At 40.9% G+C, this 27,182-nt stretch overlaps 1 protein-coding gene across 2 annotated transcripts in view; it reads left to right on the top strand.

Annotated features, from left to right (window-relative positions):
- NKAIN3 (sodium/potassium transporting ATPase interacting 3) overlaps positions 1 to 10,863 on the top strand; it is a 470,064-nt gene extending 459,201 nt beyond the window's left edge. For both annotated transcript variants that reach the window (XM_060243713.1, XM_060243714.1), the window contains exon 6: positions 9,674 to 10,863. In XM_060243713.1, coding sequence (XP_060099696.1) covers positions 9,674 to 9,687 — 14 coding nt within the window. In that variant the 3' untranslated portion in view covers positions 9,688 to 10,863. The remainder of the gene's footprint in view (positions 1 to 9,673) is intronic.
- Positions 10,864 to 27,182: the final 16,319 nt, after the last annotated feature.

Genomic DNA, 27,182 nt, shown 5'->3' with positions numbered 1-27,182 from the left:
CATAGCCCAAAATTTTGGTGATTTCTTGTTGTATCATCTTCCAGAATTCTTTCGCTCTTTCACATGTCCACCACATATGGAAGAAAGAACCTTCATGTTTTTTACATTTCCAACATCTATCCGACATTTTCTTACTTATCTTAGCCAATTTTTTCGGAGTCATATACCACCTATACATCATTTTAAAACAGTTCTCCTTAATGCTTTGACAAGTTGATATCTTCATTGAGTTCTTCCAGAGGTGCTCCCATGTTTCCATTTGTATTTCTCTATTCACATTAATTGCCCATTTGACCATTTGAGACTTTACTACTTCTTCTTCTGTAGACCATTTCAATAATAACTTATATACTTTTGATATCAATTTTTCATTGTCACCTAACAGGACTCTTTCCAGTTCTGTTTGTTCTCGTCTAATCCCCTCTGATTTTATGTCATTTTCCATCAAACTTTTAATTTGTTGCATTTGAAACCAATCATAATTGTTATTTAGCTCTTCTGAGGTTTTTAATTCAATTTTGTCTCCTTGAATCTTAAGCAGTTGGTTATATGACATTTCTCTTTTTTCTTCAGAATCAGCTGTTATTTTTATTACTTCTGCTGGCACTATCCATAATGGTTTTCTCTCGTCCCCGTATTTCTTGTATTTTATCCAAGTATTTAGTAATGTATTTCTGACATAGTGGTGAGAGAAAAAACCATCCATTTTATTCTTCCCATAATACATGTATGCATGCCAGCCGAATCTATTTCCGTGAGCTTCTAACCACAAAGGTTTTTTATCTAACAGCATTATCCAATCTTTTATCCATGTCAAACAAACTGCATCGTGGTATAGTCTTAGATCGGGAAGTTGAAAACCTCCTCTCTCTTTGGCATCCGTTAAGATCTTCATCTTTATCCTTGGTTTCTTTCCGGCCCAAATGAAATCAGAGATTTTCCTTTGCCATTTGTTGAATTGTTTTGCTTCTTTTACAATCGGGATGGTTTGAAACAAATACATTATCCTTGGCAAAATATTCATTTTGATTGCAGCTATCCTGCCCAGTAAGGACAAGTTGAGTTTATTCCATTTCATCAAATCTTTGTCCATCTTACACCACAGTTTTTCATAATTGTTTTTGTATAAATCAATGTTCTTCATTGTTATCTCTATTCCAAGGTACCTAACTTTGGTTGTGACTTCACAACCTGTCACCTTTTGTAGTTCGTTTGTTTTATTTGGTTGCATGTTTTTACAGAGGAATTTCGATTTCTCCTTATTTATGTATAATCCTGCTAGTTCTCCGTATTCTTTTATCTTAGCTAACAGCAGTGGTGACACTTGAACCGGATTCTCCATTATGAACACTATATCATCTGCAAAAGCTTTATATTTATAAGAGAATCTTCTAATTTTTAGACCTTCTATTTTTTCATCTTTTTGAATTTGTTGTAACAAAATTTCAAGAGTCATTATAAACAACAATGGTGATAGCGGGCATCCTTGCCTTGTTCCTTTACTCACTTTCAATTCTTTGGTAAAGTCTGCATTTATACACAATTTTGCATGCTGATCTGTATATATTGCTCTTGTCATTTTTATAAACTGTTCCCCTAAATTAATTTTTTCCATTACCGCAAACATAAAGTCCCAATTTAAGTTGTCGAAGGCTTTCTCTGCGTCAACAAAAAATAAGGCCACTTCTTTTTCCGGGTGCTTTTCATAGTATTCCACAACATTAATAACAGCTCTTACATTGTCCCTTATTTGTCTTTTAGGAAGAAATCCCGCTTGGTCTTTGTTTATAAAGTTGGTCAGGTATTGTTTCAGTCGCTCTGCTAAAATTCTTGTATAGATCTTATAGTCATTATTCAACAATGAGATTGGTCTATAATTTTTTACGTTTGTGCTATCTTTATCTTCCTTAGGAATCAGAGAGACTACAGCTTCCCTCCAGGTCTTTGGGATTTTCCCTTCTTCTCTTATCGTGTTTAACAACTTCAACAGTTTGGGTGTTAATTCATCCTTGAGAGATTTGTAAAATTTTGACGTGAATCCATCTGGCCCTGGAGCTTTACCCTCTTGCATTGCTTTTATTGCTGCTTCTATTTCAATTTTCTCTATTGGGTCATTTAATATCTTTTTCATATGTTCCGTCAAAGGTGCCACCTGAATGTTTCGTAGATACTCTTCCACTTTTTCTTTACTTACATTCACACCCTTGAATAAATTTGCATAGTATTTAAAGAATTCTCTTTTAATTCCTTCTTGATCCACTACTGTTTTCCCATTTGCCATGATTTTATTTATAGTCTTATTTTCTTTCCTTTTTTTTAATTGCCAGGCCAGGTATTTACCAGGTTTGTTTGCACTTTCAAACGATTTCTGTTTCAAATTTTTTAAATTCCATTCTAATTCTTTATTCAGCAAATGTTTAACTTGGGATTGTAATATCGTAATTTCTTTTATTAATTTTTTCTTCCCTGGTCTTTTTTTTAAGTCCTTTTCTTTTTTATCTATTTCATTTTGCAGTGCTGACAGCCTTTCTTCTCTTGCTCTTTTGTCTTTATTATTCAATGTAATTAATATACCCCTCATTACTGCTTTATAAGTGTCCCATACTGTTGGATATTCCATATCATCCGTTTCATTTATTTGGAAGAATGCTGCAGTCTCCTTTTCTAAGAATGATACAGTGTCTTTATTTTGTAGTAAATCCTCATTAATTCTCCATCTTCTTGATTTTCTTTGCAATTTTGTTGACCAGCATATTGGATTATGGTCCGCCCAAACCTTTGGAAGAATCTCAATTTTTTTTGTTATGAGGCCCAAGCCTTGGGAACCCCACAACATGTCAATTCTGGAAAAAGAATTATGCCTTGCTGAGAAAAATGTATAGTCTCTTACCTCAGGGTTGAACTTTCTCCAAATGTCTTCTAGATTTTCCTGTTTAATCAACTCAAAGAAAGAATTGGGCAGCTTCCCTTCTTTATCATTCTTCTTTGGACTTGATCTGTCAAGGTTATTTTGTATTGTCCCATTAAAATCGCCCATCATCAATACCTGGTCATAAGTCTCTTCGTCCATTTGTCTATTTATGTCTTTAAAGAATTTGTCTTTCGCTCCATTGGGTGCATAGAGCCCTAGTAGTAACGTTTTTTTCGCCTCTATCGTCACCTCAACAGCAATGTATCTTCCTTCTTTGTCTTTAAAGATTAATTTTGGGTCAAGTTGTTCTTTAATGTAAAAAACCACCCCTCTTTTCTTTTGCTCTGCTAGTGAAAAAAATTCCAACCCCAAATTTCTATTCCACAAAAATTTACTGTCCTTGCGTTGTATATGAACTTCCTGTAAACAAATTATATTACATTTTTGCTTTTTAATCCAATGAAATGTTCTCCTTCTTTTCTGTGGTGAATTTAGTCCATTTATATTCCAAGATAGTAATTTGTACTCCATTATGATGTTGGTTCTTTATTTTCTTCAAAAAAGCTATGCATCTCTTGTTCGCTTCTTATTGTAATCCTTTTGCCATTTTGTTCAAATCCAAGACCCTCTGGTATTATCCATCTATATCTTGTGCCCTCTGCACGCAACTGATCGGTTAGCTTCTTGTACTTTTTCCTATCGCTGATCACTTCTCTTGGTAGCTCTTTCATTATTTTAACTCTGCTCCCTTCTATTGCCCAGGCTTTTTGGTACCCTTTCCTCAAAATTTTCTCTGCCACTTCTTTTGATCTTAATCTTATGACGATGTCTCTTGGCAGACCTTTATTTTTCGCATAAACTGAGTTGACTCTGTAGGCACCCTCCAACATACTCTTAAATCTGTCAGGGTCTTCTTCTATGTACTCAGTGATGATATCCACCATATAGCCTTTTAAGTCTGTGTCTTCTTTTTCAGGTACCCCTCTTAGACGCACTTGTGACTCCAGCAACTTACAGTCGTGTATTATGACCTTTTCTTGAATTTTTAGCAAGGCAGAGGCCTGTGTATCCACTTTCATCTCTACCTCTTTCACTTTATTTTGAGTCTCTTCCTTAAAATTCTCTATCTCCTTCTTAAGGTCTCCAACTTCTTTTTTAATATCTTTTTTTATTGCCAAATGCAATTTGTCCATAGCTTTTAACATTTTTGCCTCCAGAGCGTCAAATTGAGCCTGCATCTTGTCAAATGATTGGGCTCTTGCACGTGTTGTTCTTTCTACTGACATATAAAAAATCACCAAACCTTAAAAAAATCCCCACATAAAATTTAGCATCCAATCCAATAGCTTAGAGCCAGTTCTTTCAGATGAGACTAGTTTCGTTTTTCTCCCTTCTTCCTGAGCAAAGATATTGAATTTTAACAATTTTGACAGTTTTTCTCCCTTTTAAAATGGCAATCGTTATTTCTCTATGGTACAGTTCCAGCCTAGAGAGGTCTCTCTTCGTCTTTCTTGATCTGAGTCTTGGACTCAATTCCTTCCTAGTTCAAAGGTCGGATGTCACAGCTCTTGTTGTCCTTATAGGCTCTGATTTATTGTCCAGCCCCTTTTAGTTTCACTTCCTGTCACAGCTTAGACTGATCTCGTGTCTAATCTCGCAGTTTTTTGAGCTGCATGAAGAAACCGCAACCACAAAAATTCACAACAATATGTCCTTTCTCCAAAATATCTTTGAAGGCAATTGTTTTTACGGCGTTCAGTTTTCCCAAGCTGAATTCTTTTCCTGCTGTGCCCCCACTCAGCTCAGTTCATTCTAGGTTCTGCAGTTTATGGGCATATATACACGGCAACTCTCTTTTCTTTCTTCTGCGTCACCAGCCTCCCATTGCCAACTTTCACTCTTATCTTGAAAGGTTTTTTTTTTTTTTTTGCTGTTGTTCACATCCAAAGCCACAGAGCTCAGCTTAACAAGGTAAAAGTTTTTTTTTCCATTCAATTATGCTTTGCCTTCGTCTGTTATTAATCCACTCAGTGTTTAAACTATATTCAAAGTCTCTCAGAGTGAAGATAAGAATGATGAGTCTACCTTTTAGATGTTCTCAACTCCCCCGGCTGCTATTTTCTTGCAATTAAAATCAGTCCTTCTAGCGTGCTTGGATTCCAACAGCCTTAAGTGACCGAAGTCACTTTAGAGTCACTGCAGACGATGGTTGACATTCCATTGCCGGACATCAAGAAATGAAGGAGTCAGCTCCCTGACTGCTCCAGTTCGATATCAACAGCATTAAAGGAAGATAAGTCGTCTTGGGTTAACCCTTGCCTAGGGTTAATGAGCATAGACCTTATCAGGGGTCTTTAATACCCTGAACAGTGACAATAAAATCCCCCTCTGTTAGGGAGCTGCAGACTGTCTTCCAGCCAAACAGGAAGTCCGTTGCAAACCTACTTTTGATTCATTGACATACATTACAGACATCTCATGGTCAATGCTTTGAGCCTAAGACCCAGAGGAACATGAAGTGGCTAGGCACTGTGAGCTTTTGTATAGAAGTTGCTTCACATATTAGTCAAGAACATGTGAAGGTACCATGGCAGACTGAGGGCTATGTGCTTGTCTACAAAACTATAATTTTCCCCAGAAAAATGGCTAAAGCTAAAAAAAAAAAATACAACTTCCCCCCCAAAAAACAAGAACAGAGAGACAGCCATTTTACAGTGGTCAGTGTCAGCCTACTCTTTGGGAAGTCTAAATTCAAGACCCTCAATCAAAGGAAAATGTGAAAGAAAAAAATAAGGAAAATTTGCTGGGTAAACCTGGAGTGGAACACACTCTCAGCCTAATGCTGATATTTCTCTTCTAAATAGTTCACATGCTTTCCTATTGACAAAGACTGGAGGGCATGAGTACAGTGAAAAAGAGGAGGGGGACCCAGTTACAAGCCCAACAAAACTCTCTCTCTCTAGCAAGGCAAAAATCATACCTTCACTAAAACGTTGCTAGTCTTAAAAGCATTCTTTTGTAGCTCTCCTGATGGTGGGGATTGGGCAAAGGAAGCTCTGGCTCTCTTTCTTTCTTTCCTCAGGGCAGGAGGAGGAGGAGGAGCCTCAGCCATTCATTAGAAGGAAGAGAGGCTTGTCTTAGTAGTTCTGCAGAGTGATTAATTGAGCCTGGCAAACTTAATCACCCAGCAGAGCTATAGAGCCAAGCTCCCTCATTGGCTGAGGCTGCTCCTTACTTCTCCTCCCTTTGGGAAAAGGGAGGGGGGAGAGGGAAAGGCTGCTTTGCTGCTCTGGCTTATCCCAGGAGAAACACAAAATGGCAACCGAAAAAAGCAGGCAAGGGAAAATGAAGCAGATGACAGCCAGTTGCTGGAGGGCCTGATTGGAGCCCTCTGTGGGCCTGATCCAGCCCGCGGGCCATATGTTTGACACCTCTGGGTATGCTGTACAGCTTATATACAGATTTATAGATTTGATTGATATGCAGTGCTTGACTGCATCTTGCTTATAGATTGTCAGGTTTCCTGTAAAAGTTACTCTTCCTTTCCTCGGCTTTGAACAAGCAGGTCAAAATAAAGAGATGTATTGTTTATTGGTTTGAATTATGAAAAGTTGAGCTTCTGCCAAACTAGCTCTTAACAGAAACAATAATGCCACAGAATTGATTCAATGCCCAGAAAAAATCCCGTTGTGAAAATTGTATCTGTTGGAGCATGCTCACAGTTTAGAAGGCACAGTTCAGAAGACTCAGTAAAGCCATTTGCTGGACTAAGTAATAGCATTTATTTAAGTTGGCCATACCATATAACACCTGGATCTCGCTCATTCAGAATTCAGTGAAATCTGCTCTCCTCTTGTTTTTCTTTTTTTGACAAAGTTCTAGGCAAGAAGCATGGAAATTTAAGTTTTCTTTCCTTAAAATAAATATAGGTGGAAAAGAAATGACACATGTTTGTATCAGATTGATTTCTGTGTGGCCTACAAGTGTTCTGTGTATCTATTGAGTTTTATTTTACTTAATCAAGAGTTATCAGGGGAAGGGGAGCATATCAATTTTGCCAGCTCTTGGAAGCCAAGCACAGTCAGTATTTGGAAAAAAGACCACCAAGGAAGACTCTGCAGAGAGTTAATGGCAGACTGCCTCTGCCTTTTACCTCGAAAGCCCTTTGATGGGGTCTACATGAGTCAGCTATCACACAGAGCTATCAGATTATTTTTAAATAAAATTTTATTTAATACTTTGGTCATTGGCTGGGAAGTATAAGGGTTTGTACACTGAACCTGGAACAAATAAATAAACCTTGATTTATCCCTTGAAATTTGAGGGTTGTGCCTGTAAGGACCAAATGTTCTAATGAACAGCACTGTGATTTAGGGCAAACTGCTTTAATTTGGGCAGAGAAGTTTTAGGGAGCCATGTGCTTCTGCTGCTCAGCTGTGTTTGTGGCTTTGCCACTTGGTGGTGGTGGTTGTTTTCCCCATTTTTTCCCATTTCAGGTCTATTGGACATGGAAAAAATTGGGATTTCTGAAAAATTCTGGATCTGCATACTTTACTGGTATTCAGATCCAGGATTTTTTTGAAATCCCAAACCAATCCCCCACAATGTACATCCCTAAGTGAGAACCAGGGAAGCCCTCCAGTGGGATTTGTCATGACTGGGCATCAGCATGGCAAATGAGGTTCAATGTGAGCAAGTGCAAAGTAACTCATATTGGAGCAAAAATATCCTATCTATAAACATATGTCGATGGGGTAACTGGTGGTAACTGACCAAGAGAGAGATCTTGGAGTCACATGGTACAATTTAATTTGGAATGTTGTGTACTGTTCTGGTCACTGTACTTTGAAAAAAGACATCATAGCAGAAAAGGTGCAGAAAAGAGCAACTAAGATGATTAGGGGGAAGGAACACCTTTCCTATGAAGAAAGGTTAAAGAAGTTAGGGCTTTTTAGTTTGGAAAAATGACAATTAAGTGGTGACGTGATGCAGTTTTACAAAATTATGCATGGGATAGAGAAAGTGGAGAAAGAACTATTTTTCTCCCTTTCTCACAAAAACTCATGGGCACACAATGAAATTAATAAGCAGCAGGCTTAGAACAGATTAAAAGGAAGTTCTACTTCCCCCAAAGAGTAATTAAAAAAAAGGAATTCACTGTTACAGGAAGTGGTGGCAGATACAAGCATGGACAGCTTCAAGATGGGATTGGATAAATATATGGAGCAGGAGTTCATCCTTGGCTATTAGCCACAATGCATAAATGGAACTCTGTCTGGGGCAAGCGATGCTCTGTATTCTTGATGTTTGGGAGACAACAGTGGTAGGGTTTTTGGAGTTGTGGACTCACTGGTGGACCTCCTGATGGCACCTGGGCTTGGCCATTGTTTGACACTGAGTGTTCAACTAGATGGGCCTGATCCAACATGGCTCCTCTCAGGGCTCTTTTTCTAAGAGGAGCTCCTCTGCATATTACGCCACGCCCCCTGATGTAGACAATCCTCCTGGAGCTTACAGTAGGCCCTGTACAAAGAGTTCTCTAAGCTCTTGGTGGATTGGCTATATCAGGGGGCGTGGCCTAATATGCAGAGGAGCTCCTGCTAGAAAAATAGCCCTGGCTCCTCTTATGTTCTTATAAGATTGACTTCTGCTATTTAGTAGAGGTTTTCCTGGAAGACAATCTATTTTTCCAGTCTGCCTTATTTCTGTAACTACATAATAAAGTTTACTGCACATGTAATACTTTTGTCCTAGGTGCAAGTATTTTAATACAAATTATGAACATATTTACTTAGAAATAAATTTCATTGAAACGGAACTGTAAAACTATAAATATAATGCTTATTTATATCATACTTTTAGACATATAGGCACCCTAAAATGTTTTATAAAATCACAATGAAACTAGAGAGAAAGTAATAACAGATACAAATCATCAACAAATCAACTATCCACAACAAATACCAGCAGATCCATTTAAAAACATTCTTCTGTTGACACAAATGCTTTGCAAAAAAATAAAAAAAGCTTTCACTATCTTTCTAACTAAACAACTGTAGTGTAAAGCTTGTGATCTAAAGCTTTTAGTTAACAAGTCATTGAATGGATTATTAGGCAAAGCATTTTAAAATTACGGCATTATATTAGGAGGTTGCAATATTACAAAGCCTCTTTACAAAAAATATTGTACAATTTGTAATAATTGTGGTTCAAAAGTAGAAGGATGCCAAACCAGCAATTTAAAATTTACTGGGAAGGGTCATATATTCTGTATTTTTGTAGTGCTTAAATTTCTCTGTGAAATTTAACCTTTGGGAAATAAATGCTTGTTTATAATCATGTCCCTCAGTGGGAAGGGAAATAACCATCAGATATATTCCATGATTATTTGACTTGTGCATGCACACACATTCTTTAATATGAGTATTTGCATTTCATTTGCCAGACTGGTAACCCACCTAATCACAAGAATGAAACTAGAACATCATTAATATCAAAACCTGTTAGTAATAACAGTTGAACTCCCCAATGTAGTCAGAATTCAAAAGCAAATTGAATTAATGATAAAATGTTCTTATGAACAAGGATCACTGGAAAATATTCCATAAGAAGTGTGTTGTGAGGAGAGGAAGGGAAGATGATCGTAAGCCGCTCTGAGACTCCTTTGGATAGTGAAGGGTGGGATATAGAAACCAACTCTTTTTTAAAAAGGTGGTTCATCTCCTTTTGCTTCTCTCAATAGCTTGTATGTTCTTGTTTCAGGTCAAAATAAGTGACGAGAATTGATACAGCAGTCGTGTTGAGCAGTATTTTGCTGAGGAATCAGACGGTTCAAGGGAAGCACCATTTTTGTGAAGCTGACTCACAGAAGAGTGGTGTCACACAATTAACCTGGACTGTGAATTCTTCTTCCAATGTGTGACTGAAATCTTCAGTTGCAGCCTCAATTTTCTTCTTATTGTTGTTAGGTGGATCCTTGTTAGATTAATTTTCTTAACATTATTCACTTTTACAGACACTTGTAAATTGTACCTTTTTTCTTTCATTTTTTTTCTACAAATATCTAGTGTTTAAGGCATGAAACAATTGAATGTATGAGAACAACAAAAGATATCTTCTTTTCAGAAATTCAGCCAGTATTTGAGGACTAAATACAATCATACTGTGCCTGCATGTGCTAGTTGGTAATATGACACACACAAACTAAGCTCAAAAAGTGTACAATTGCCTTTAGAGGAGAGGGGAAGAACATAGGCCGTAACACTTAACCAATGGTCTCTACAGTGGTTTTGGCTACAATCCTAAGTACATTTTCCTGGGAGTAAGCTCCAGTAGATGGTACTTACTTCTGAGGTGACCTGCTTAGAATTGCTTCCTTTATTTCATGTTTCACCTACTGTATACTTAGGAATTGGCCAATAAGAGTTATTTCCATTGTTTGTAATGACCATAAGTGTTGTCTAAATATTCTGATGCCCCAAGCCTGTGTATGCTTACTAGGATGAAAGCCTAGCTGAATTCAGTGGGGCTTTCTCCCACCTAAGGGTGCATATGGTTGCAGCCTAATTACACACAGCTCTTTCTCCTGCTTTACACCTCTCTTGTCCCTGTGCATTAATTTAGCTGTCTATGAATGGAAATTCATTCACCAGAAATTCAGGGCAGGTATCTGTATTTTCACATATTATTAATTTTTTTCTTGGAAGGAGCCAAACAACAATGTGTAGTATACTGGTATAGAGCTGGGGCAGACAGCACTAACAGCAGCCTTCTGAGTCGGTGAAGATTCACAAGGTCCTTAATTTAACAGCTTACCAGAAGACATTCGTTACAGAAATGTGTATAAAAATGTGTAAAGTTACCTGTAAATATCTCTAGAACAAGATTATGTACCAATGTGGCAGTTTGTTTTTTATTTAGTTTTCAATGGTATAAAAAGTGAAACAACCAAACATCATTGTTGTTTTCTACCCTGGGGTATTTTACACTCATCATTAGGCATTTGCCTGTTTCTTTTCATGTTCTGTACAGTTCTCATGATGAATATTTTTTGGGACTTTTACCTGCCCTCTGCATCTTAGCATTTAACACAGGGCAAGATAATCAGTTTCTCTGAGTCCAGTTGTGCCTGAACTCTAGGAAGGAACTTTGAACTCCTGAGTGCCTGTTTATGATCTTCATTTCTGATCTGATCCAACTTCTTTTGCTTAGCTGAGTGAAGGGTTACCAGGTCTATGTTGGAAAATACCTGAAGACTTTGGGGGTGGATCCAGGAGAGGGCGGAGTTTGGGGAGGAGAGGAGCCTCAGCGGGGTACAATGCCATCAAATCCACCCTTCAAAACAGTCATTTTCTCCAGGGGAGCTGATCTCTGCCAGCTGGAGATCAGCTGTAAAAGCGGAAGATCTCCAAGCCCCACCTGGAGTCTGGCAACCCTAACTGAATGCCACATAATATTTTGTATTTACTTAGCACTGACTGCAAAACAAGTTAATATACTCAGTTGACCTTGTATTTCAGGTTCTGTTTGAATATGTGAATGAATGAGTAATTAACAGTCATCATGGAGGGGTAGAAAAGGACACAATCAGCTGTACTTTTTACCTTAACACTAAGGATGTTGTTAATAAGGTTTTCATCATTACATATTTTGATACACGGCATAAGATCTAGGAATTAAATTTGACCCCTATCTGGGGGGATTTTTTTCCCTACAGTAATTGACAGGCTAACACACTCTTTAGCTGTGCACAGTACAGATACCATAGATAATATTTCAAACAAATGCAAATTAAATTAATGCATAATTAGCCATAAGTTCTTATATGCCTTGGTATTCCGAAGTTCAATGACATGGACATGGCCTTAATGAGCAAAGGTTTGGGACAATATCTGGTCATATGCATTTCTGTGAAAAACAGCTTTGTGTGGACACCTGATGTTTTAACCTCTGCAGGTAATAGAAATTGTTCTCTCTTGGTCACAGCACTCTTCAGTACCTTCAATTGGCAATTGCTCAATCAGGTTACTGCCAGTATTGCTAAGCCAGCGTATCTCTCTTCCTTTTGCTTCAGAATTTCCTGATCCAGATTTGCAATCTACCAGTTTCTTGTAATGGCATTTGACAACAGCAAACAAAAATTGATGTGCCGAATTAATTGGTCTCCCTCCCACTAAATTCAGCCTTGTTAAACTGCATTATAATAAATTTTAAACTGTTAGACACAATGAAGAAAGAGATTACCTCCTCGCTCTGCAAAATATTCATGGTGTAAACATTTCTACATCCTCCTTCAGAAAGTCCATTTGCACACTTTCCCAGCATGAGGTCTTTGAGAAGAAAGTTGGAGGTTTTTTGTCCCTCCCCCATGTCCATCTGGAACCTTGAACCTAAACACTTGCATCAACTTTACTGTTATAGTGGCAGCATAATATCCCTGTTTTACATAGTCTGATGTGACAGTCACGTGAGCACAGGAATCTGCCTTATCTTGAATCAGAATAGTGGTCCATCAAGGTTGGTCTTGTCTGCTCAGGCTGGCAGCATCTCCAGAGTCTCAGGCAGAGATTTTGTCAAATCACCTTGGTCCTTTTCACTGGAGGCTCATTGTTCAATCTTTAGTTGTAACTGATGATTTTTGGCTGCAAGTGTGGCCCTGGAAAACATGAGCAGTATCAGGGTGTCCTGAGCAGTGTGGCCAGAGGAAAATACAGCCAGGCTGAGAAGGATTCTGTGATGCCAACAGAAGGGTGGGGCACACTGGCTGGCAGGACCATCAAAAGAGAATGGGAGAAGGGTGTTGGGGCTGGCAGGAATGAGAAAGAGAAAGGCCACAGCCATGGGAGAGTATCCAGCAGGGAAACAGATGGGAGACAGCAGAAGCCTGCCCTGTCACTAGCCACAACCAGCAGGCCAGGCAGGAAGCACTGGAATCAATAGTAGAGCCCGGGGCACATTACTTCCAGGTGCTGTCACTGCACAAATTGGCCATAGATTTTCTGGACAGAAGTTGCTAGCATGAGAAAAGGCTGAAGACGGGGGCTGGAGAAGATAAAGGCAGATTGGCTGGTGGTAAAGAGGAAAGAGATATAGGGAAGGCCTGTCAAACATGCTGCCTGTGGGCTGCAACTGGCCAATACAGGGCTCTTATCCAGCAATTGGTGTGAGGAAGGAAACAGGAGACTGCTTGTGGGGATCATGGTGTCAGCATAGCACACAACCTTGTCTACAGCAGTCAAGCAGAATCCCTTTGCTCCAGCAGCAGTCTCACTGGTAAATTGGAGACAGCTACAGCCGCATTCATGCTGGATTGAAGTTTCAAAGTAAGGTCACCCAGTGGCTTTGGCTAGAGAACATGGTTGCTATAAAGGCATCTCCAGCTTATCAGGCTTTGCTGGGCCTGGGTCCCACCATTCGTGCAGCCTTGTGCCTGGCCCACCCATCCCCACTTCTCCAGGAGAGGAGTTTATTTCAATTCTTCTTCCTGGTCCTGTTCCACAGTGACTCAGGGCCAGAAGGGAGTTTGCAACTCCCAACTGCTTCGTGTTTCCCCCCTGGGGCCTGAGCTCACAGCATGGTTGTGGGATAGGGTTGCCAAATCTTAACTTGGCTACAGTGAGGGAGTCCTCTCACATGCATGAAGCAATGATGTCACCCGGAAGTGACATCATCATGCCAAGCACATCACGGGGGGATGCTCTTGCATTTGAGTTTTTACCCTAAATGCTAGAGCATCTTAGCTCGATGTGCCCAGTGTGATATCACTTCTGGATGACATCATTGTGCTGGGCATGTCACATGATGACAGAGCTCAGTCAGGTTGCGGGGGCCTCATACTGGGGGAAGCTTGGCAGTCCTATTGTTAGAGCACTGGGATAGTAATCTTTCTATATACACTGGTCCCAGTTGTTCTAATCACTATTGTTAGAGCAGGCTGGGGAATGGGTTTGCCCCCATCCTATAGGCAGTGCAAGGGTTTCTGCCCAGTGCTGCACTACTGGGTCTCCAGTCTTCTCAAGTGAGTTTTTCTCTGCACACCCCTCCCCCCTAGCTCATGAGACTCCATGATGAGGACATACCACCTCTGAGCTAACTAGCTGCTGTCCTTTATAAAGTTTATCTCTCTGGTACCTGGCATTACATTTTACGGCACACATGGCCCAGTCCAACAAAGTGAAATTTAAGTCAGATCTGGGCCTTGTAACAAATGAGTTTGACACCTCTGGTATAGGGCGTTCAGGGAAGGGCAAGAGGAAATAGTGGGGAAGAAGAAAATGAGATGTCCCCTGCAAGTCTTTTACAGGTTCCTCACTTGTTTCTTCTGTAATCACTATTTTGTTGCTCCAGTATTTGCATGGAGGAGTGTGCCAATAACACTACAATGATGATGAGAGATATAGACCTTGCAAAACATATTACAGAGTCAATAGTATAGCGGCTGTTTCCATTTTTAGTAAAACTTAGTGGCAGCTGGCAGAAAGGACACAGCCTGCCCTGCTGGCTTCAGAATGTCAGGTACAAAAAGAGAGGAAGACAAAAGAAAAGCAAATGCATCTCTCAGTCAGTGAATGAATCTGGGGCCTTCTTTTTCCTATATCACAAGGTAACCCACTCTCCTTTAAGCCAGAAGCTGTTGTTCAGTTTGTCTGCAATTGAAATAGAAGTTGATAGGTAGGGAAGCACTTATAACACAGGGGAAAAATTGGGCAGTGGTGGACTAGAAGCCATAAGAGCAAAGAAAGCAGGGTGAAGCATTTCTGGGCACAGGGGCTTGCCAAGGTTGCTGTACATTAAAGAGGCCAATTATCATGCGAGGTCTTCTGAAATAAGCGGTGTCAGAACAATGGCAGTGACTGGAGGATTATAATGCATGAGATGGGCTTTTAAGAAACCTTTCGTTTCTGGCATGTGGCTTTAAGTTTAAGAGAATGCTATGAGAGAATGTATTCAAATCTGCCTAGAGATGAGTTTGCTGTTGGAGAAGAAGCTGCGTGTCAATGTCTGGATTACTATCCCAGTGCTGAACTTTAAAAGTATCTTTAGGCATTTTTTTACTATGACTAAGGATCACTATACTACGTACAAAAACATATCCAAGATGTGCATTTCAAATACTCTGCAAGCTATAATAAAAAGTCATATTCAGTGAAAAAGCAATTAAAAGCTGCTACTCCTGGAATGTAATGCAAGAGAGATCAACTCTCCCTCCCAGTCGAAACTATTATATATAAACCAATTAAGCTGAAATGCAAAAATCACTGAAGGAAAATTATCCTTTTTATTCTTTGTTTTGCAATGTTTTGAGGGGGTTTGCTGCACCTAAATGTATTTATAGCATTTCAGGTAAGTGGGATTTAGTCATAATAAGTAACCGCAGTAAACACAGTTTTTCAAGACAGCTTGAAAAGAGGCGTGTGAAATTTACAGAAATTATCAAGGACATTAAAAAACCCAGAAGTGGTAGTAAGTGCACAGGCCTTTTCTGTTTGCAGATTTGGGCCATATAGTAGACTTTAGGGTAGAAGTGCAACTGACTGTTTTATTACAATCGCCTTGACCTATTTTAGACCTTGACCTATGCAGCATTCCTGTTGCAGGTTCATTGTGTATATGTATATGCACACTCACATATCATTATGTGCACTGTTTATTTATGAACAAAATTAACAAGCGCATGATGCAGCTGAAACTGATTTCATCTCATCACTGATTTAGTGGCAGTGATATCAGACTCAAATGTAGAAATCATTGGGAATTTGCTCAACTGATTACAAATTGTGCCCCCAATAAATAGCAAGGCAACAGGAATACAAACTAAAGCTGCATTTTGGTATCTTGAAATTGGTCCTAAAGGTATTCTCTGAAAAGTTTGTCAGTTATACTAAGATACAAAAATGCTTACGTTTTTGAAAATTAAAACCTTGAAAATTCATATTGACTGTTCATTAATCTTTTTAAAAAGTATTCTGTATTGTCAGGATATTTCAGAAACTTCTATTCTCTATTATATCAAAGCCAGTATTTTCTAGGAATCCCTGGAGTTTCTGAAAAATTTACAAGGGGTTGGTTGAAGGAGAAACTTTATAATCTGCCCAGGAAAGAGGAAGAGTTATGATACACATAAGATCCGACATTCAGCCTTAAAATCTCCCGTTCAAGAGGAGACTGACGGAAGGAATCAGGAAAGATCTTCCTCTGGCCAAGAACCCAAAGAACTAGCCCTGACCTGGATAGCCCAGGCAAGCCCAATCTTGTCTGATCTTGGAAGCCAAGCAGGATCCTCTCTGTCAAATACTTGGATGGGAGACCTCCAAGGAATACCAGAAGTTGGGAGGACAAGAGGCAGGCTTTAGTCACCCAGTAAGAGTTGCCAGAGGTCACCATGACTTCCAGGTGCAAAAATACCAGAAAAAGATAACCCAATCTTTCCTGATTCCGTCTGTCAGTCTCCTCTTGAATTGGAAATTTTAGGACTGAATTTTGGATCTTATGTGTATACTACAAAGATCAAATCCCCTGGACAAAATGAAGCTTTAGAGGGTAGACTCTATGGCATCACATGATCCCTACTCAGCTCCTTCTTTTCACCAAACTCCACCCTCCCCAGTCTCAGCCCCCAGATTCCCAGGAGCTCCCTATCAGAATTGGCAACCCCCTCAGGTTCCCCTTAGCAGTCACAGTTACTGAATGGTCTCTCTTTTAAAAAGAAATTCTGGAATGAACAAACTATTGATTTAAGATGAAAGGTATTCACATATTCACCTATTTTATAAAACATGAAAGCTGTGAGTTGTCATATCTTAACTTCTGCACACATGAACAGTAAATGCTTTCTTCAGTCTTGCATATCACTTTTAGAAACTAAACTGTGTATACTCACATTTTGCCTTTGTTTTTCAGTTCGACACTGGACTACTTGGATGATTTTTCTATCTGTTGGGCTGGCTGGATACACCAACTGTGCTCACTGCCTTTCCACATTTCAGGCTCTGGCATCCAAATGGGGGTGTTCCGCTGGTCCATGAAAAAATGGAGGATCCTGCCAACCAGCTTACTTATTTGGGCATCTTACTGGACTCTGGGCATGTCACGTTCTCAGGGTGCAGGCAGGCAGGAGTCCAAAGCAAGTCCAATGTCAAAGTCCAGGAGGTCAAGCAGGAGCCAAGTCACCAATTCAGAATCACAAACCAGAAGTCAATGTCCAAAAGCCAAAAACGTCAGGGTACCAAAGAAATCAAGCAGATCAGGAGGGAGCGTGGATGCAAGCCAGAGAATAGACTTGTTGCTTCCACAAGGTTACCAGGTCCTGGGTGGGAGCGATATGGGAGTCTCAATCAGCCTGCTCCCTGGGTGGCAGTGATTCTCCTAGAACTCAGGGCTGAGAGATCTGAAGCATTGGCATGCCTCATGTCTTCGCTCAGAAAGTTCTTTCTGGAGCCTGCTTCAAACTCTTGAGATGGGAGGAGGAGAGCTTGGAGGAGATTGATCATCAACAGCTGACACTGGTGCCTGGAGAGTGATTGATGGACCAGCTGCTGTTTGTTCAGTTGAGGAACTGGTTGGCAACTCTTCCAGGTCTGTTAACCCTTCCAGCTCCTCCTTGTCAGGGCTCATGACAGGGCAGGGCACATCTTGTTTGCCCAGTGATAAACTCTCTTCTGCTAGGGCCAATTTACAGCAGGTCAGTGGTAAGTGAAAATACATACTTAAGAAAACACATATTTAAAGAAATACTATATAATCTCTGCTTATATATTTTCCACCTGATGTAATCATAAAAGGCAAAGTGCTGCATGATCAGAGCAACATGTTAATACCCAGGCAAAAACTTACTAGATGTGCCTTAACCAGGGGTTGTTTTGTAGGAAAAAAAGGTGGTGGAGCTCATCCAGGGATTGTTATGCAGCTACACCTACTATTCAATGGACAAGGAGGTGAAACTCTCAGAAGGAGAAGGTGGAACGGTCAGAAAGGTTCAGGAGTGGCACTCCTGTGAGCTCCCGCTGAATCTGAGGCCTGGCCTTAACTAATCACTTTTTGAATAGTCACCTAACAAATCTCTGCCTTAACTAATCATTGACCTTAACTAATCACAGTGACCCACTAAAGCATTCTACTACAGCATTTAAGTAGATACTTATGGAGGTGCAAAAGAACTGCCTCATGCAAGTTCTGGAGATGCGGCATACAAATTCTTTATCACGCAGAAATGCATTTTTTTCAGAAACAGGTGTTAATTTGAATTTAAGAAAGCATCTTCATGCATGCATTTACTATGATTGAGGCTCTCTATGATACATATAAAAACAAGAAATATATCCAACCCAAATAAACAAACTAACCTTATCTTTTTTGTTGTTGTTCAGTCGCACAGTCGAGTCCAACTCTGCGACCCCATGGTTACCTTGCTGGATCAGAAGAATGCTGTAGATGTAGTTTATGTTGATTTCAGTAAGGCTTTTTATAAGATTCCACATTATATTCTTGATTCAGCTCTATGACTCTATGAAATAATAAATATAAACAATAACAAAAGTAAAATTATCCTTATTTTTGTTGAACATTTTCTGAGACATTTGCTGCACTTGATGAGTGGAACAATATGTCTCTGATTAATGTATTTGAATGAAAGTCACTGTAAATTAAATTAGTGATGGGGGAAGTTGAGTCTGTTGGTTTTATGCCTGGACGTTTACTATGTTAGTGTGTTAGAAACACCAGATTAAAAATTGGTTAGATGTGTACATAGAAAATGAGTGGAGAAACAGTAGGTGTTGAATTTCCACCTGAATAAGAACATAAGAGAAGCCATGTTGGATCAGGCCAAAGGCCCATCCAGTCCAACACTCTGTATCACACAGTTGCCAATACACACACAGACACACACACACACACACAGTGGCTAATAGCCACTGATGGACCTCTGTTCCATATTTTTATCCAATCCCCTCTTGAAGCTGGCTGTGCTTGTAGCTGCCACCACCTCCTGTGGCAGTGAATTCCACATGTTAATCAAGAAGTACTTCCTTTTATCCGTTCTAACCTGAATAAGAACATAGACATATCCTATCCCTCAACCCAAATGTTGATTTGACAGACCAAGGGTAAGTGATGGCCAATAGACCCAATCCATGGCATACCTAAACACACAGTATCTATTGGTTTTCATAGCAGAACTAAATCTGCTTTAATGCTTCCCTCAAGTAAAAGCCATTTTTAAAAATCCTAGAATAATGCTACCAGGATCTGTAAGGTGGATGTTGCTCCACACATGCCTTTGTACAATGTATGAAATAACCTCTACAAGGAAATTTCAAACCTAGAGCCAACTACTTTTATGGATCTAATGTCCTTGCTTGATACATGGGGTGAGGATGGTTTGCAGATGCATAATACTGCAGCACGCAATGAGTCAGCGAGAACAACAGATGGCTTATGTACATTTGAGGAGGTATTCTTTTTCAAAACAATATTAAACAAATAAATGAAGATTGGAGAGAAGTGACATGAGGCACATGTTGTCAGATGTTTAATTAGTCAGAAAAGACATCCCCCTATTTTAATTGCTTTGCTTTCTTGAGCAGAGCAATCTCATTCAAAATTGCCTCAATCAGCTGCTTTAATTTTGCTTCCTTCGTTAAGAAGCCTTAGTATCTACATTATAATTTACCAATGAAGTCCACAATAGAAACAGGGGGAAACAGCCATCCAGAAAGGTACTGATGGTTAAGCTATAAGGTTGTTTCTCTTTTTTAATTACAGTTCACATAATTAGTCATCTATTTAGTTGCTTTCAGCTATACACCAGATATTATAGTTATGAATAAATATATAGTTTGTAGATCTACAGAATGTTAAATATAGTACGTAAATTATAATCAAGTCTATGAGAGTGTCAAGGACAGAATTGTGTTGTGCACATTTTGCAATCAAGAAGCTCTGCCCTAACTCCAAACTTGCAAATGAAATAATTGTAGCTGATTCCTGACATGACCAGGGGTCATTTCGTAGAAAAATAGGCGGTGAAACTCATCCACGGATTGCTATGCAGCTGCACTTACTATTCAATGAACAAGGAGGTGGAACTCTCAGAAGGAGGAGGAGGAACTCTCAGAAAGGTTCGGGAGCTGTGCTTCTGTGAGCTCCCACTGAATCCGAGACCTGGATATGACCATATGATTGCTTTATGCCAGTAAAGGTACTGATGGACATATGATTGCATACCAGATCCTCAACAAATTGAAAGTTAAGGAAATCACTTCTCAGTTCTTGTATCCCAAGGAAATGTCAGATTATTGATACAATGCAGTTATTCTTCATCTCCTTCACACAATATGCATTAGCAGGGCTGCCAATATCCTGGAGAAAAACAAAGCCCTGTACCTCTAGCACAGGTTTAATGTGTTAAAAGAGCAAGTAAACCCTTTTCTTCCAGGGGAGCAAATAACACTACCTGGTAAATATCATCCTATTAAGCCTGTATTAAAGGGGCAGGACATATTTCTTCCAGGTTGTTGGGAACTGTTACACAAGTGATGGTTCTATTTCATTTATTTCAAAATCAAATTGCTCCACTTGCAGCATCCATTTTGTCAAGCAATCCATACAGTCACAATGATCTGTTCACAAGGTGAATAAGCAATAACTTGAGTGCCTTTACAACTACACAGTTGTGCCTGGCAGCTGGCTAGCTGCCTAAGCTATTAGTGTATGCATGCACTTCACCTGATTCTGAATCTTCTTCAACATTGTCACAAGTAGATCATATATTATTTGGAGGGCATTGCTTCTAAACCCGTGCAACTGTCAAAATTCATCATGTTGCTGCATGCTCAGATCCTATAGGGTCAAACTAAAAGTTCCCACACAACAGTGTTTGTGATCCAATTTAGAAAGCCTGAGCCAGCCATGTGAAATGGACAAAAGTGGAATATTAGAACCACACACTAGAAGGGTAAAGACCACAAAGGAAAGCCCTGCCTTTTGTAAGCTGGCCTGGGTACACTGGGGAGAAGGAAAGGTTCTGGCCCAGGGAAGTAGTGCAAGAACACACATGCTCAAAACATTGCAGTGCAGTAGAAAACAAAGTACTGGATAAAAGTTTACTTTGTTGAAGTGCTAGCAGAGGTGTCAAACTCATTTGTTATCAGAGTTGGATCTGACATCAACACAATGTTGTCTGGCTCTGCTATGTGTGCCATAAAATGTAATATCAGTTATCAGAGATATAAACTTCATAAATGCCACAGGCAAACCCAATTATTTATATTATTTTTACTAAAAATACAAACAAAAACAATTGATTCCTAAGAATGAAAGCAACTGATTTTATAGGGAATCCACAAAATAAATGTATATAATCATATGCAAGATTAGATTTCTTCCTAAGGGATACCATAAAAGGGGGGAGGAGCTTACATTTCCATACAAATTAGTAACTTTTTTTATGTATAGTGCTTTCAGGAGCCAAGTCATTGTTTTTTGCAAGTAAATAAGGTAGTTTTTCAGTACCCTTCATATGCCCATCCTCAACAGCCAAGCACAGCTGCAATCTGTCTCTCTCTCTGTTTCCTCTCTTTTCTTGTCCTGTCTTTGAAGTACTCAAGGAGGTGCACTGGACTCCCCCCTCCACCACCTCATCCCTACGAACAACAAGGTGGTCTAGGCTGAGCAATTGGCCCTGAGTGACCCAGGCAGCAGAATCTTGGCTCAAGAGAAGAAGGGGTCTTAACATGGTTCTCCCAGATCCCCCTATGACCAGTTCTTATTCCTCCTGCATTTCCCACAGAAACAGTGGGGCTGAGGGGAAGGCCTGACAGAGAGGCTGTTTCTGAAAACTCCAAGTGGTGCTTTTTGTCTTCCCACAACCCATGTGGGGGAGGGAGAAGGGAAAGGAGGTCACCGTTCCCCACTTGCCCCAATGCTCACTCTGCCATCCAGCTTTGTGGCTGTTCATACGTGCAGTAACAGCAGCATCCTTTTTCCCTTTGCTCCTCCAATCGCTTCTGAGGCTGGACAACCTTCCCCTCAGAATAGGCTTCTTGATCCCCGGGTCCCAGCAGGGGATTCCCCGGTTTTATAGGCTTCCCCCCACCCCCAGCTAGCTGGCCAGTGGGAGGAAGCCCCCCCCCCCCACAGCCACCATATACCTCTACAGCGCTGGCAGGTTTAGAAACCTGCAAACAGGTGTCATTTTAAAATGTGTGTGTGTGTTTCTGTTGTTTGTGTGCCTTTAAAGTTGAGCAGGAAACAGGAAGCACTTCATGGGGAACCGTCAGCAGCAGCTTCTGTTTATTTTGCTTTCGTTTTCATAATAATAATAATAATAATATTTAATTTATATCCCGCCCTCCCCGCTGTAGCAGGCTAAGGCGGCTCACAGCATAAAAACTTCAACAATCACAATACATATAAAAGATCATTAATACATATTATAATTCATACATTAAAATCATATATTACAAATCAAACATTAAAACCATTTAAATTGGTTTGGAGCTAAAATCTTGATGTTACACATTTTACAGTTTTTCCGTGTTGACGGTATTCTTCTACAGTAGATTCCTTCTTAAGTATAGACCAGCTGGAAAAGAGTAGTCTTGCAGGCCCTGTGGAACAGGGCAAGGCTCCGCAAGGCCCACACCTTCTCTGGCAATTGGTTCCACCAGTGGGGGGCTACAATCAAGAAGGCCCTATCTCTGGTGATTTTCAGTTTGGCCTTCCTCGGCTCGGGGATTACCAATAGATTTTGCGAGCCAGATCATAGTACCCTCTGGGGAATATATGGGGAGAGACGGTCCCTAAGGTAGGCAGGTCCTTGGCCATATAGGGCTTTAAAGGTAATAACCAGCACCTTGTAGCGAATTCAGTACACTATTGGCAGCCAGTGCAATTCCCGCAGCCTCAGCTGTATGTGCTCCCATCTAGGGAGCCCCAATAACAGCCTGGTCACTGCGTTCTGCACTAGCTGTAGTTTTCGGGTTTGGCACAGGGGCAGTCCCATGTAGAGGGCATTACAGTAGTCCAACCTCGAGGTGACCATTGCATGGACCACTGTTACCAGGTCATCGCAGCCCAGGAAGGGGACCAACTGCTTCGCCCAACTAAGATGAAATAAAGCGGATTTAGCAGTGGTTGCTATCTGGGCCTCCATTAACAGGGCCGGCTCCAATAGCACCCCCAAGCTCTTGACCTTGCGTGCTATTTTCAATGGTGCACCATCAAATGCTGGTAGGGGGATTTCCGTTTCCAGACCACCCTGACTCAGGCAAAAGACCTCTGTCTTCACTGGATTCAGCTTCAACCTACTCAGCCTGAGTCACCACCCACAGCCTGCAGTGCCAGATCTAGGTTTTCTGGGACATAGTCAGGCCGTCCGTCCATTAGTAGATAGAGTTGGGTGTCATCAGCATATTGGTGACAACCCAACCCATACCCCCGGGCAATCTGGGCAAGGGGGCACATGTAGATGTTGAACAACATTGGGGAGAGCACCGCCCCCTGTGACACCCCACAATTAAGTGGGTGCCTCCAGGACAGGTCTCCCCCAATCGCCACCCTTTGTCCCCGACCATCAAGGGAAGAGGAAAGCCATTGCAAGGCCGACCCCTGAATCCCCGTAGCCAATGGTCGACCGTATCAAATGCAGCCAATAGGTCTAACATCAGCACCGCCAAGCCACCTCAATCCAGAGGTCATCCACCAGGGCGACCAGCACTGTCACCATCCCATGACCTGGGCGAAAGCCAGATTGGTGGGTTTCTAGAACGGAAGCATCATCCAGAAACCCCTGTAACTGTAGCGCCACTGCCCTCTCAATAATTTTACCCAAAAAGGGTAAAATCAAGACTGGCCGGTACTTTGCCAATTCAGCTGGATCTGATGTAACTTTTTTTTAGAAAGAACGTACCAAAGCCACTTTAAGAGATGTTGGAAAAAGCCCCTCCCAGAGGGATCTATTTACAATATCCCGTATAGGACATTTAAGCTCCCTCTGGCAAGCTTTAATTAGCCAGGAAGGGCAAGGGTTCAAATCGCAAGTTGTTGGGCATACGGTGAGGATTCTGTCAACTTCCTCCAGGGTGAGCATGTTGAAGCAGTCCAGAACTGGTCCAGAAGACAGGCACGGAGCCTCGAGTTCACATACTGTCTCCAATGTGGCGGGGAGGACGCGACAGAGTGATGAGATTTTATCTGCAAAAAATTCTGCAAAAGCCTCACAGCCTATCTCCAATTCCCTGGCCTGCCCTGCTGTTTTAAGAGTCTGAATTGTCCTAAACAATTGTGCCGGGCACAGCCTATCTCCAATTCCCTAGCATTTGGCCTGCTGTTTTAAGAGTCTGAATTGTCCTAAACAATTGTGCCGGGCACAAATTTGCAGACGCAATCTTGGCCGCAAAGTATGTTTTCTTTGTGGCTTTGACTGCCATCTCATAGGATCTCATAAACTCTCTATAAGATGTTCTAGTCACTTTGTCTCGAGCATGCCGCCATTGCCTCTCTAGCTGTCTGAGCCACAATTCAGCTGCCACAATTCCAGAGTATACCACGGCACCAGCTTAATCTGAGGGTGCAGAGGTGCGATCTCATCGATGGCTCTGGAGAGCCGGCCATTCCGAGACTCAACCAGGTTATTGAGAGAATCACCAGGGGGCCACGGATCCCATAGAGCCCTTTGGAACCGCTCTGGGTCCATTGGGCTCTACAGGCGAGCCAAAATATGCTCGCCGCCTAAACAGGCTTGGGGTGGGACATCCACATGAACCTTAAGGGTGAGGTGGTCCGACCATGGCACTGCTTCCACAGTAATATCATCCACTGAAACCCCTGCCGCAAAGATCAAGTCTAACGTGCCCTGCCTGGTGGGTGGGCGATGTAACATATTGGGAGAGCCCCAGTGTCACCATGGATGACACTAGGTCCATCGTCTGGCTGGAGATCGCATCACCAGCATGGACATTGAAGTCACCCAGGATGACTAGCCTTGGGTACTCCAATGCCCAGCCTGCTACCTCCATCAGGGAAGGTAAGGCACTGGCTGGTGCATTAGGCGTCCGGTGCACCAGCCATATCGCCAACCCCTCCCTCACGTCCCATGCCAGACCAGCACATTCAGAGCAAGTAACCAGAACCTGTGTGTGTGTGTGTGTGAGAGAGAGAGAGAGAGAAAGGGAGGGTTGCCAATCCCCAGGTGTGAAGAAATACAGCAGAGAAGATATATAGTATCATTTCTATTCATAGGAATGATATTGCGTGCTTGTATTAGCTTCAGTCTTTATCCATAGTGCTATTGTGAAATACATCAATTTGGATATCCCTCTTTGATAAAGACAGTGGAAACGGTGCGACAAACGTCCTGCCGACTCCAGGCTCCGTCAGAGGGATGTCGAGGAATCTTCAGATATATTCCTTCTTGGAAGAAAAATCTGTACAGGCACTTTGACTTACAAGCACTTTGTAGCACTAAGCACTTTCAGCAATTTGTTCTAATTAAGTTTGTGCTTAGATGTGTTTTGTAAATGAATCACATGTACTTACCTGACTATATTAATTGCTGAATTGGATAATTGGATAATTTTGCAATCAGTGCTTTGAAGTTTCATACTTAAACAATTATACATGAATTAATAATTTTGTTTGTTATTTTGGCACGGTTTCTCAACGGGTTCACAAATCCCCAGGTGTGGGCAGGGCATTCCCCAGTTTGGAGGCCCTCCCCCCCCCCAACTTTAGAAAGCCAGGGGGGGAGGGAAATGTCTACTGGGCACTCTATTATTCCCTATGGAGAACGATTCCCATAGGGAATAATGGGAAATTGATCTACAGTGTCTGGGGCTCTGGGGAGGTGTTTGCAATTTGACTAAATTGTAATTTGAACAGAGGAATGTTTGTATGTTACTAATTAGTACAGGAACAGTTTTTCCAGGATTAATATTAAACATATGGCATAATGATAGTGAAAGATTGAAAACTGTGTTGTAACTGCTGAGCAACATGTATCCACATAAAAACATCTAACTATAATACCTGAAAATAGCCACAGAGGCTGAATTGGGAATTTGCCTCAGTTCCACAGCCTGTGCACCTGAAGCTGTAATTTTCCTTGTCATCAGTAAAATCTACATTTGAAATGTACTAATCACAAATATGTACCTATATCAGAGAACTTCAGGTATTTTGCATGAATTTAAAAATTATGAATCCATTAGGGATGTACAATTTTTCTCTGCCCAATATCCTACAATGCTGCTTCATATGGGTGCTGGCTTGTCCACCCAAATTTATGCTGGAATAAAATTTAGTTTGTCTTTAAGGGGCCACAAAATTCCTATTTGTTTTGCTGCCAGATGAAGAGGACAATACTGAGTTAAATGAGCCACTGATTTGGCTCTGTGTAAAGCAACTTCCCATTTCTGTCCAATCCTACTCGTTGGTTTCAATGGGATTATTTCGTTTAAGGCTACAGTCCCATGAACACTCACTTGAAACTTGGCCTCAATTAACATAGTGGGGTTTATCTCAGAGTAAGCATGTGCTAGACTCAGATGTATGAGACATGCTGTCAGTCTGCAGTAGAAAAGCTGGATTCAAATCCAGTAGGCCCTGAGAAACCAACAAGATGTTCAAGGTATAAGCTTTTGAGAATCAAAGCTCCTCTCGTTAGATACGGAAATTAACTGGACTCAAAGCAATAGCTGCTTCTGCTTAATGGCTGCATAATGGTGGCTTCATAAGAGTTCCTGCACATGGCTGTGCATAGGCTGCTGCTTGTAGATTCCAAATTGGATCACACTGCTCATACTACCATACTTCTAGCTGAAATCTGTCATCCCCTCTCCACTGTAGGGTTTTGCCATCCAATAAAACACATCTACGTGCTGAATGAAAATTCTCCATTTTCAAATATGCTTGCTTTCTTCTGCTAAACGACTATTGTCACTACTCCAGTTCCCATAAAGATGGAAGTGACATTGTTTTCACTTCCCTGTGAAGATATTTAGATTCTAATTTTGTGGTTAGATTTTGATTGCATATTAAATTTCCACAGTGATAGAACAGTTGATGTAGGCCATCTAGTGCCAAACATGTAGCAGTGCAATTGAAAAGGGGGCTGGAGGTGAGTGAAAACTGCTGCTCATATAGGGATGAAAATTATTTGTTGGGGTTCACTGACACAATTGTTTCCTGCCTACAGTGTCAGTATGCAATGCACCCCTGGCAAAGGGAGCTCCTTGAAGCAAGGGCAGGAGAAAGATACATGGATGGAAAGTCA

The sequence above is a fragment of the Heteronotia binoei genome, chromosome 7 (assembly GCF_032191835.1).
Source record: "Heteronotia binoei isolate CCM8104 ecotype False Entrance Well chromosome 7, APGP_CSIRO_Hbin_v1, whole genome shotgun sequence".
NCBI lineage: Eukaryota > Metazoa > Chordata > Lepidosauria > Squamata > Gekkonidae > Heteronotia > Heteronotia binoei.
Note: the sequence above shows the minus strand (reverse complement) of the source record. Positions and strands in the feature narration are given on the sequence as shown.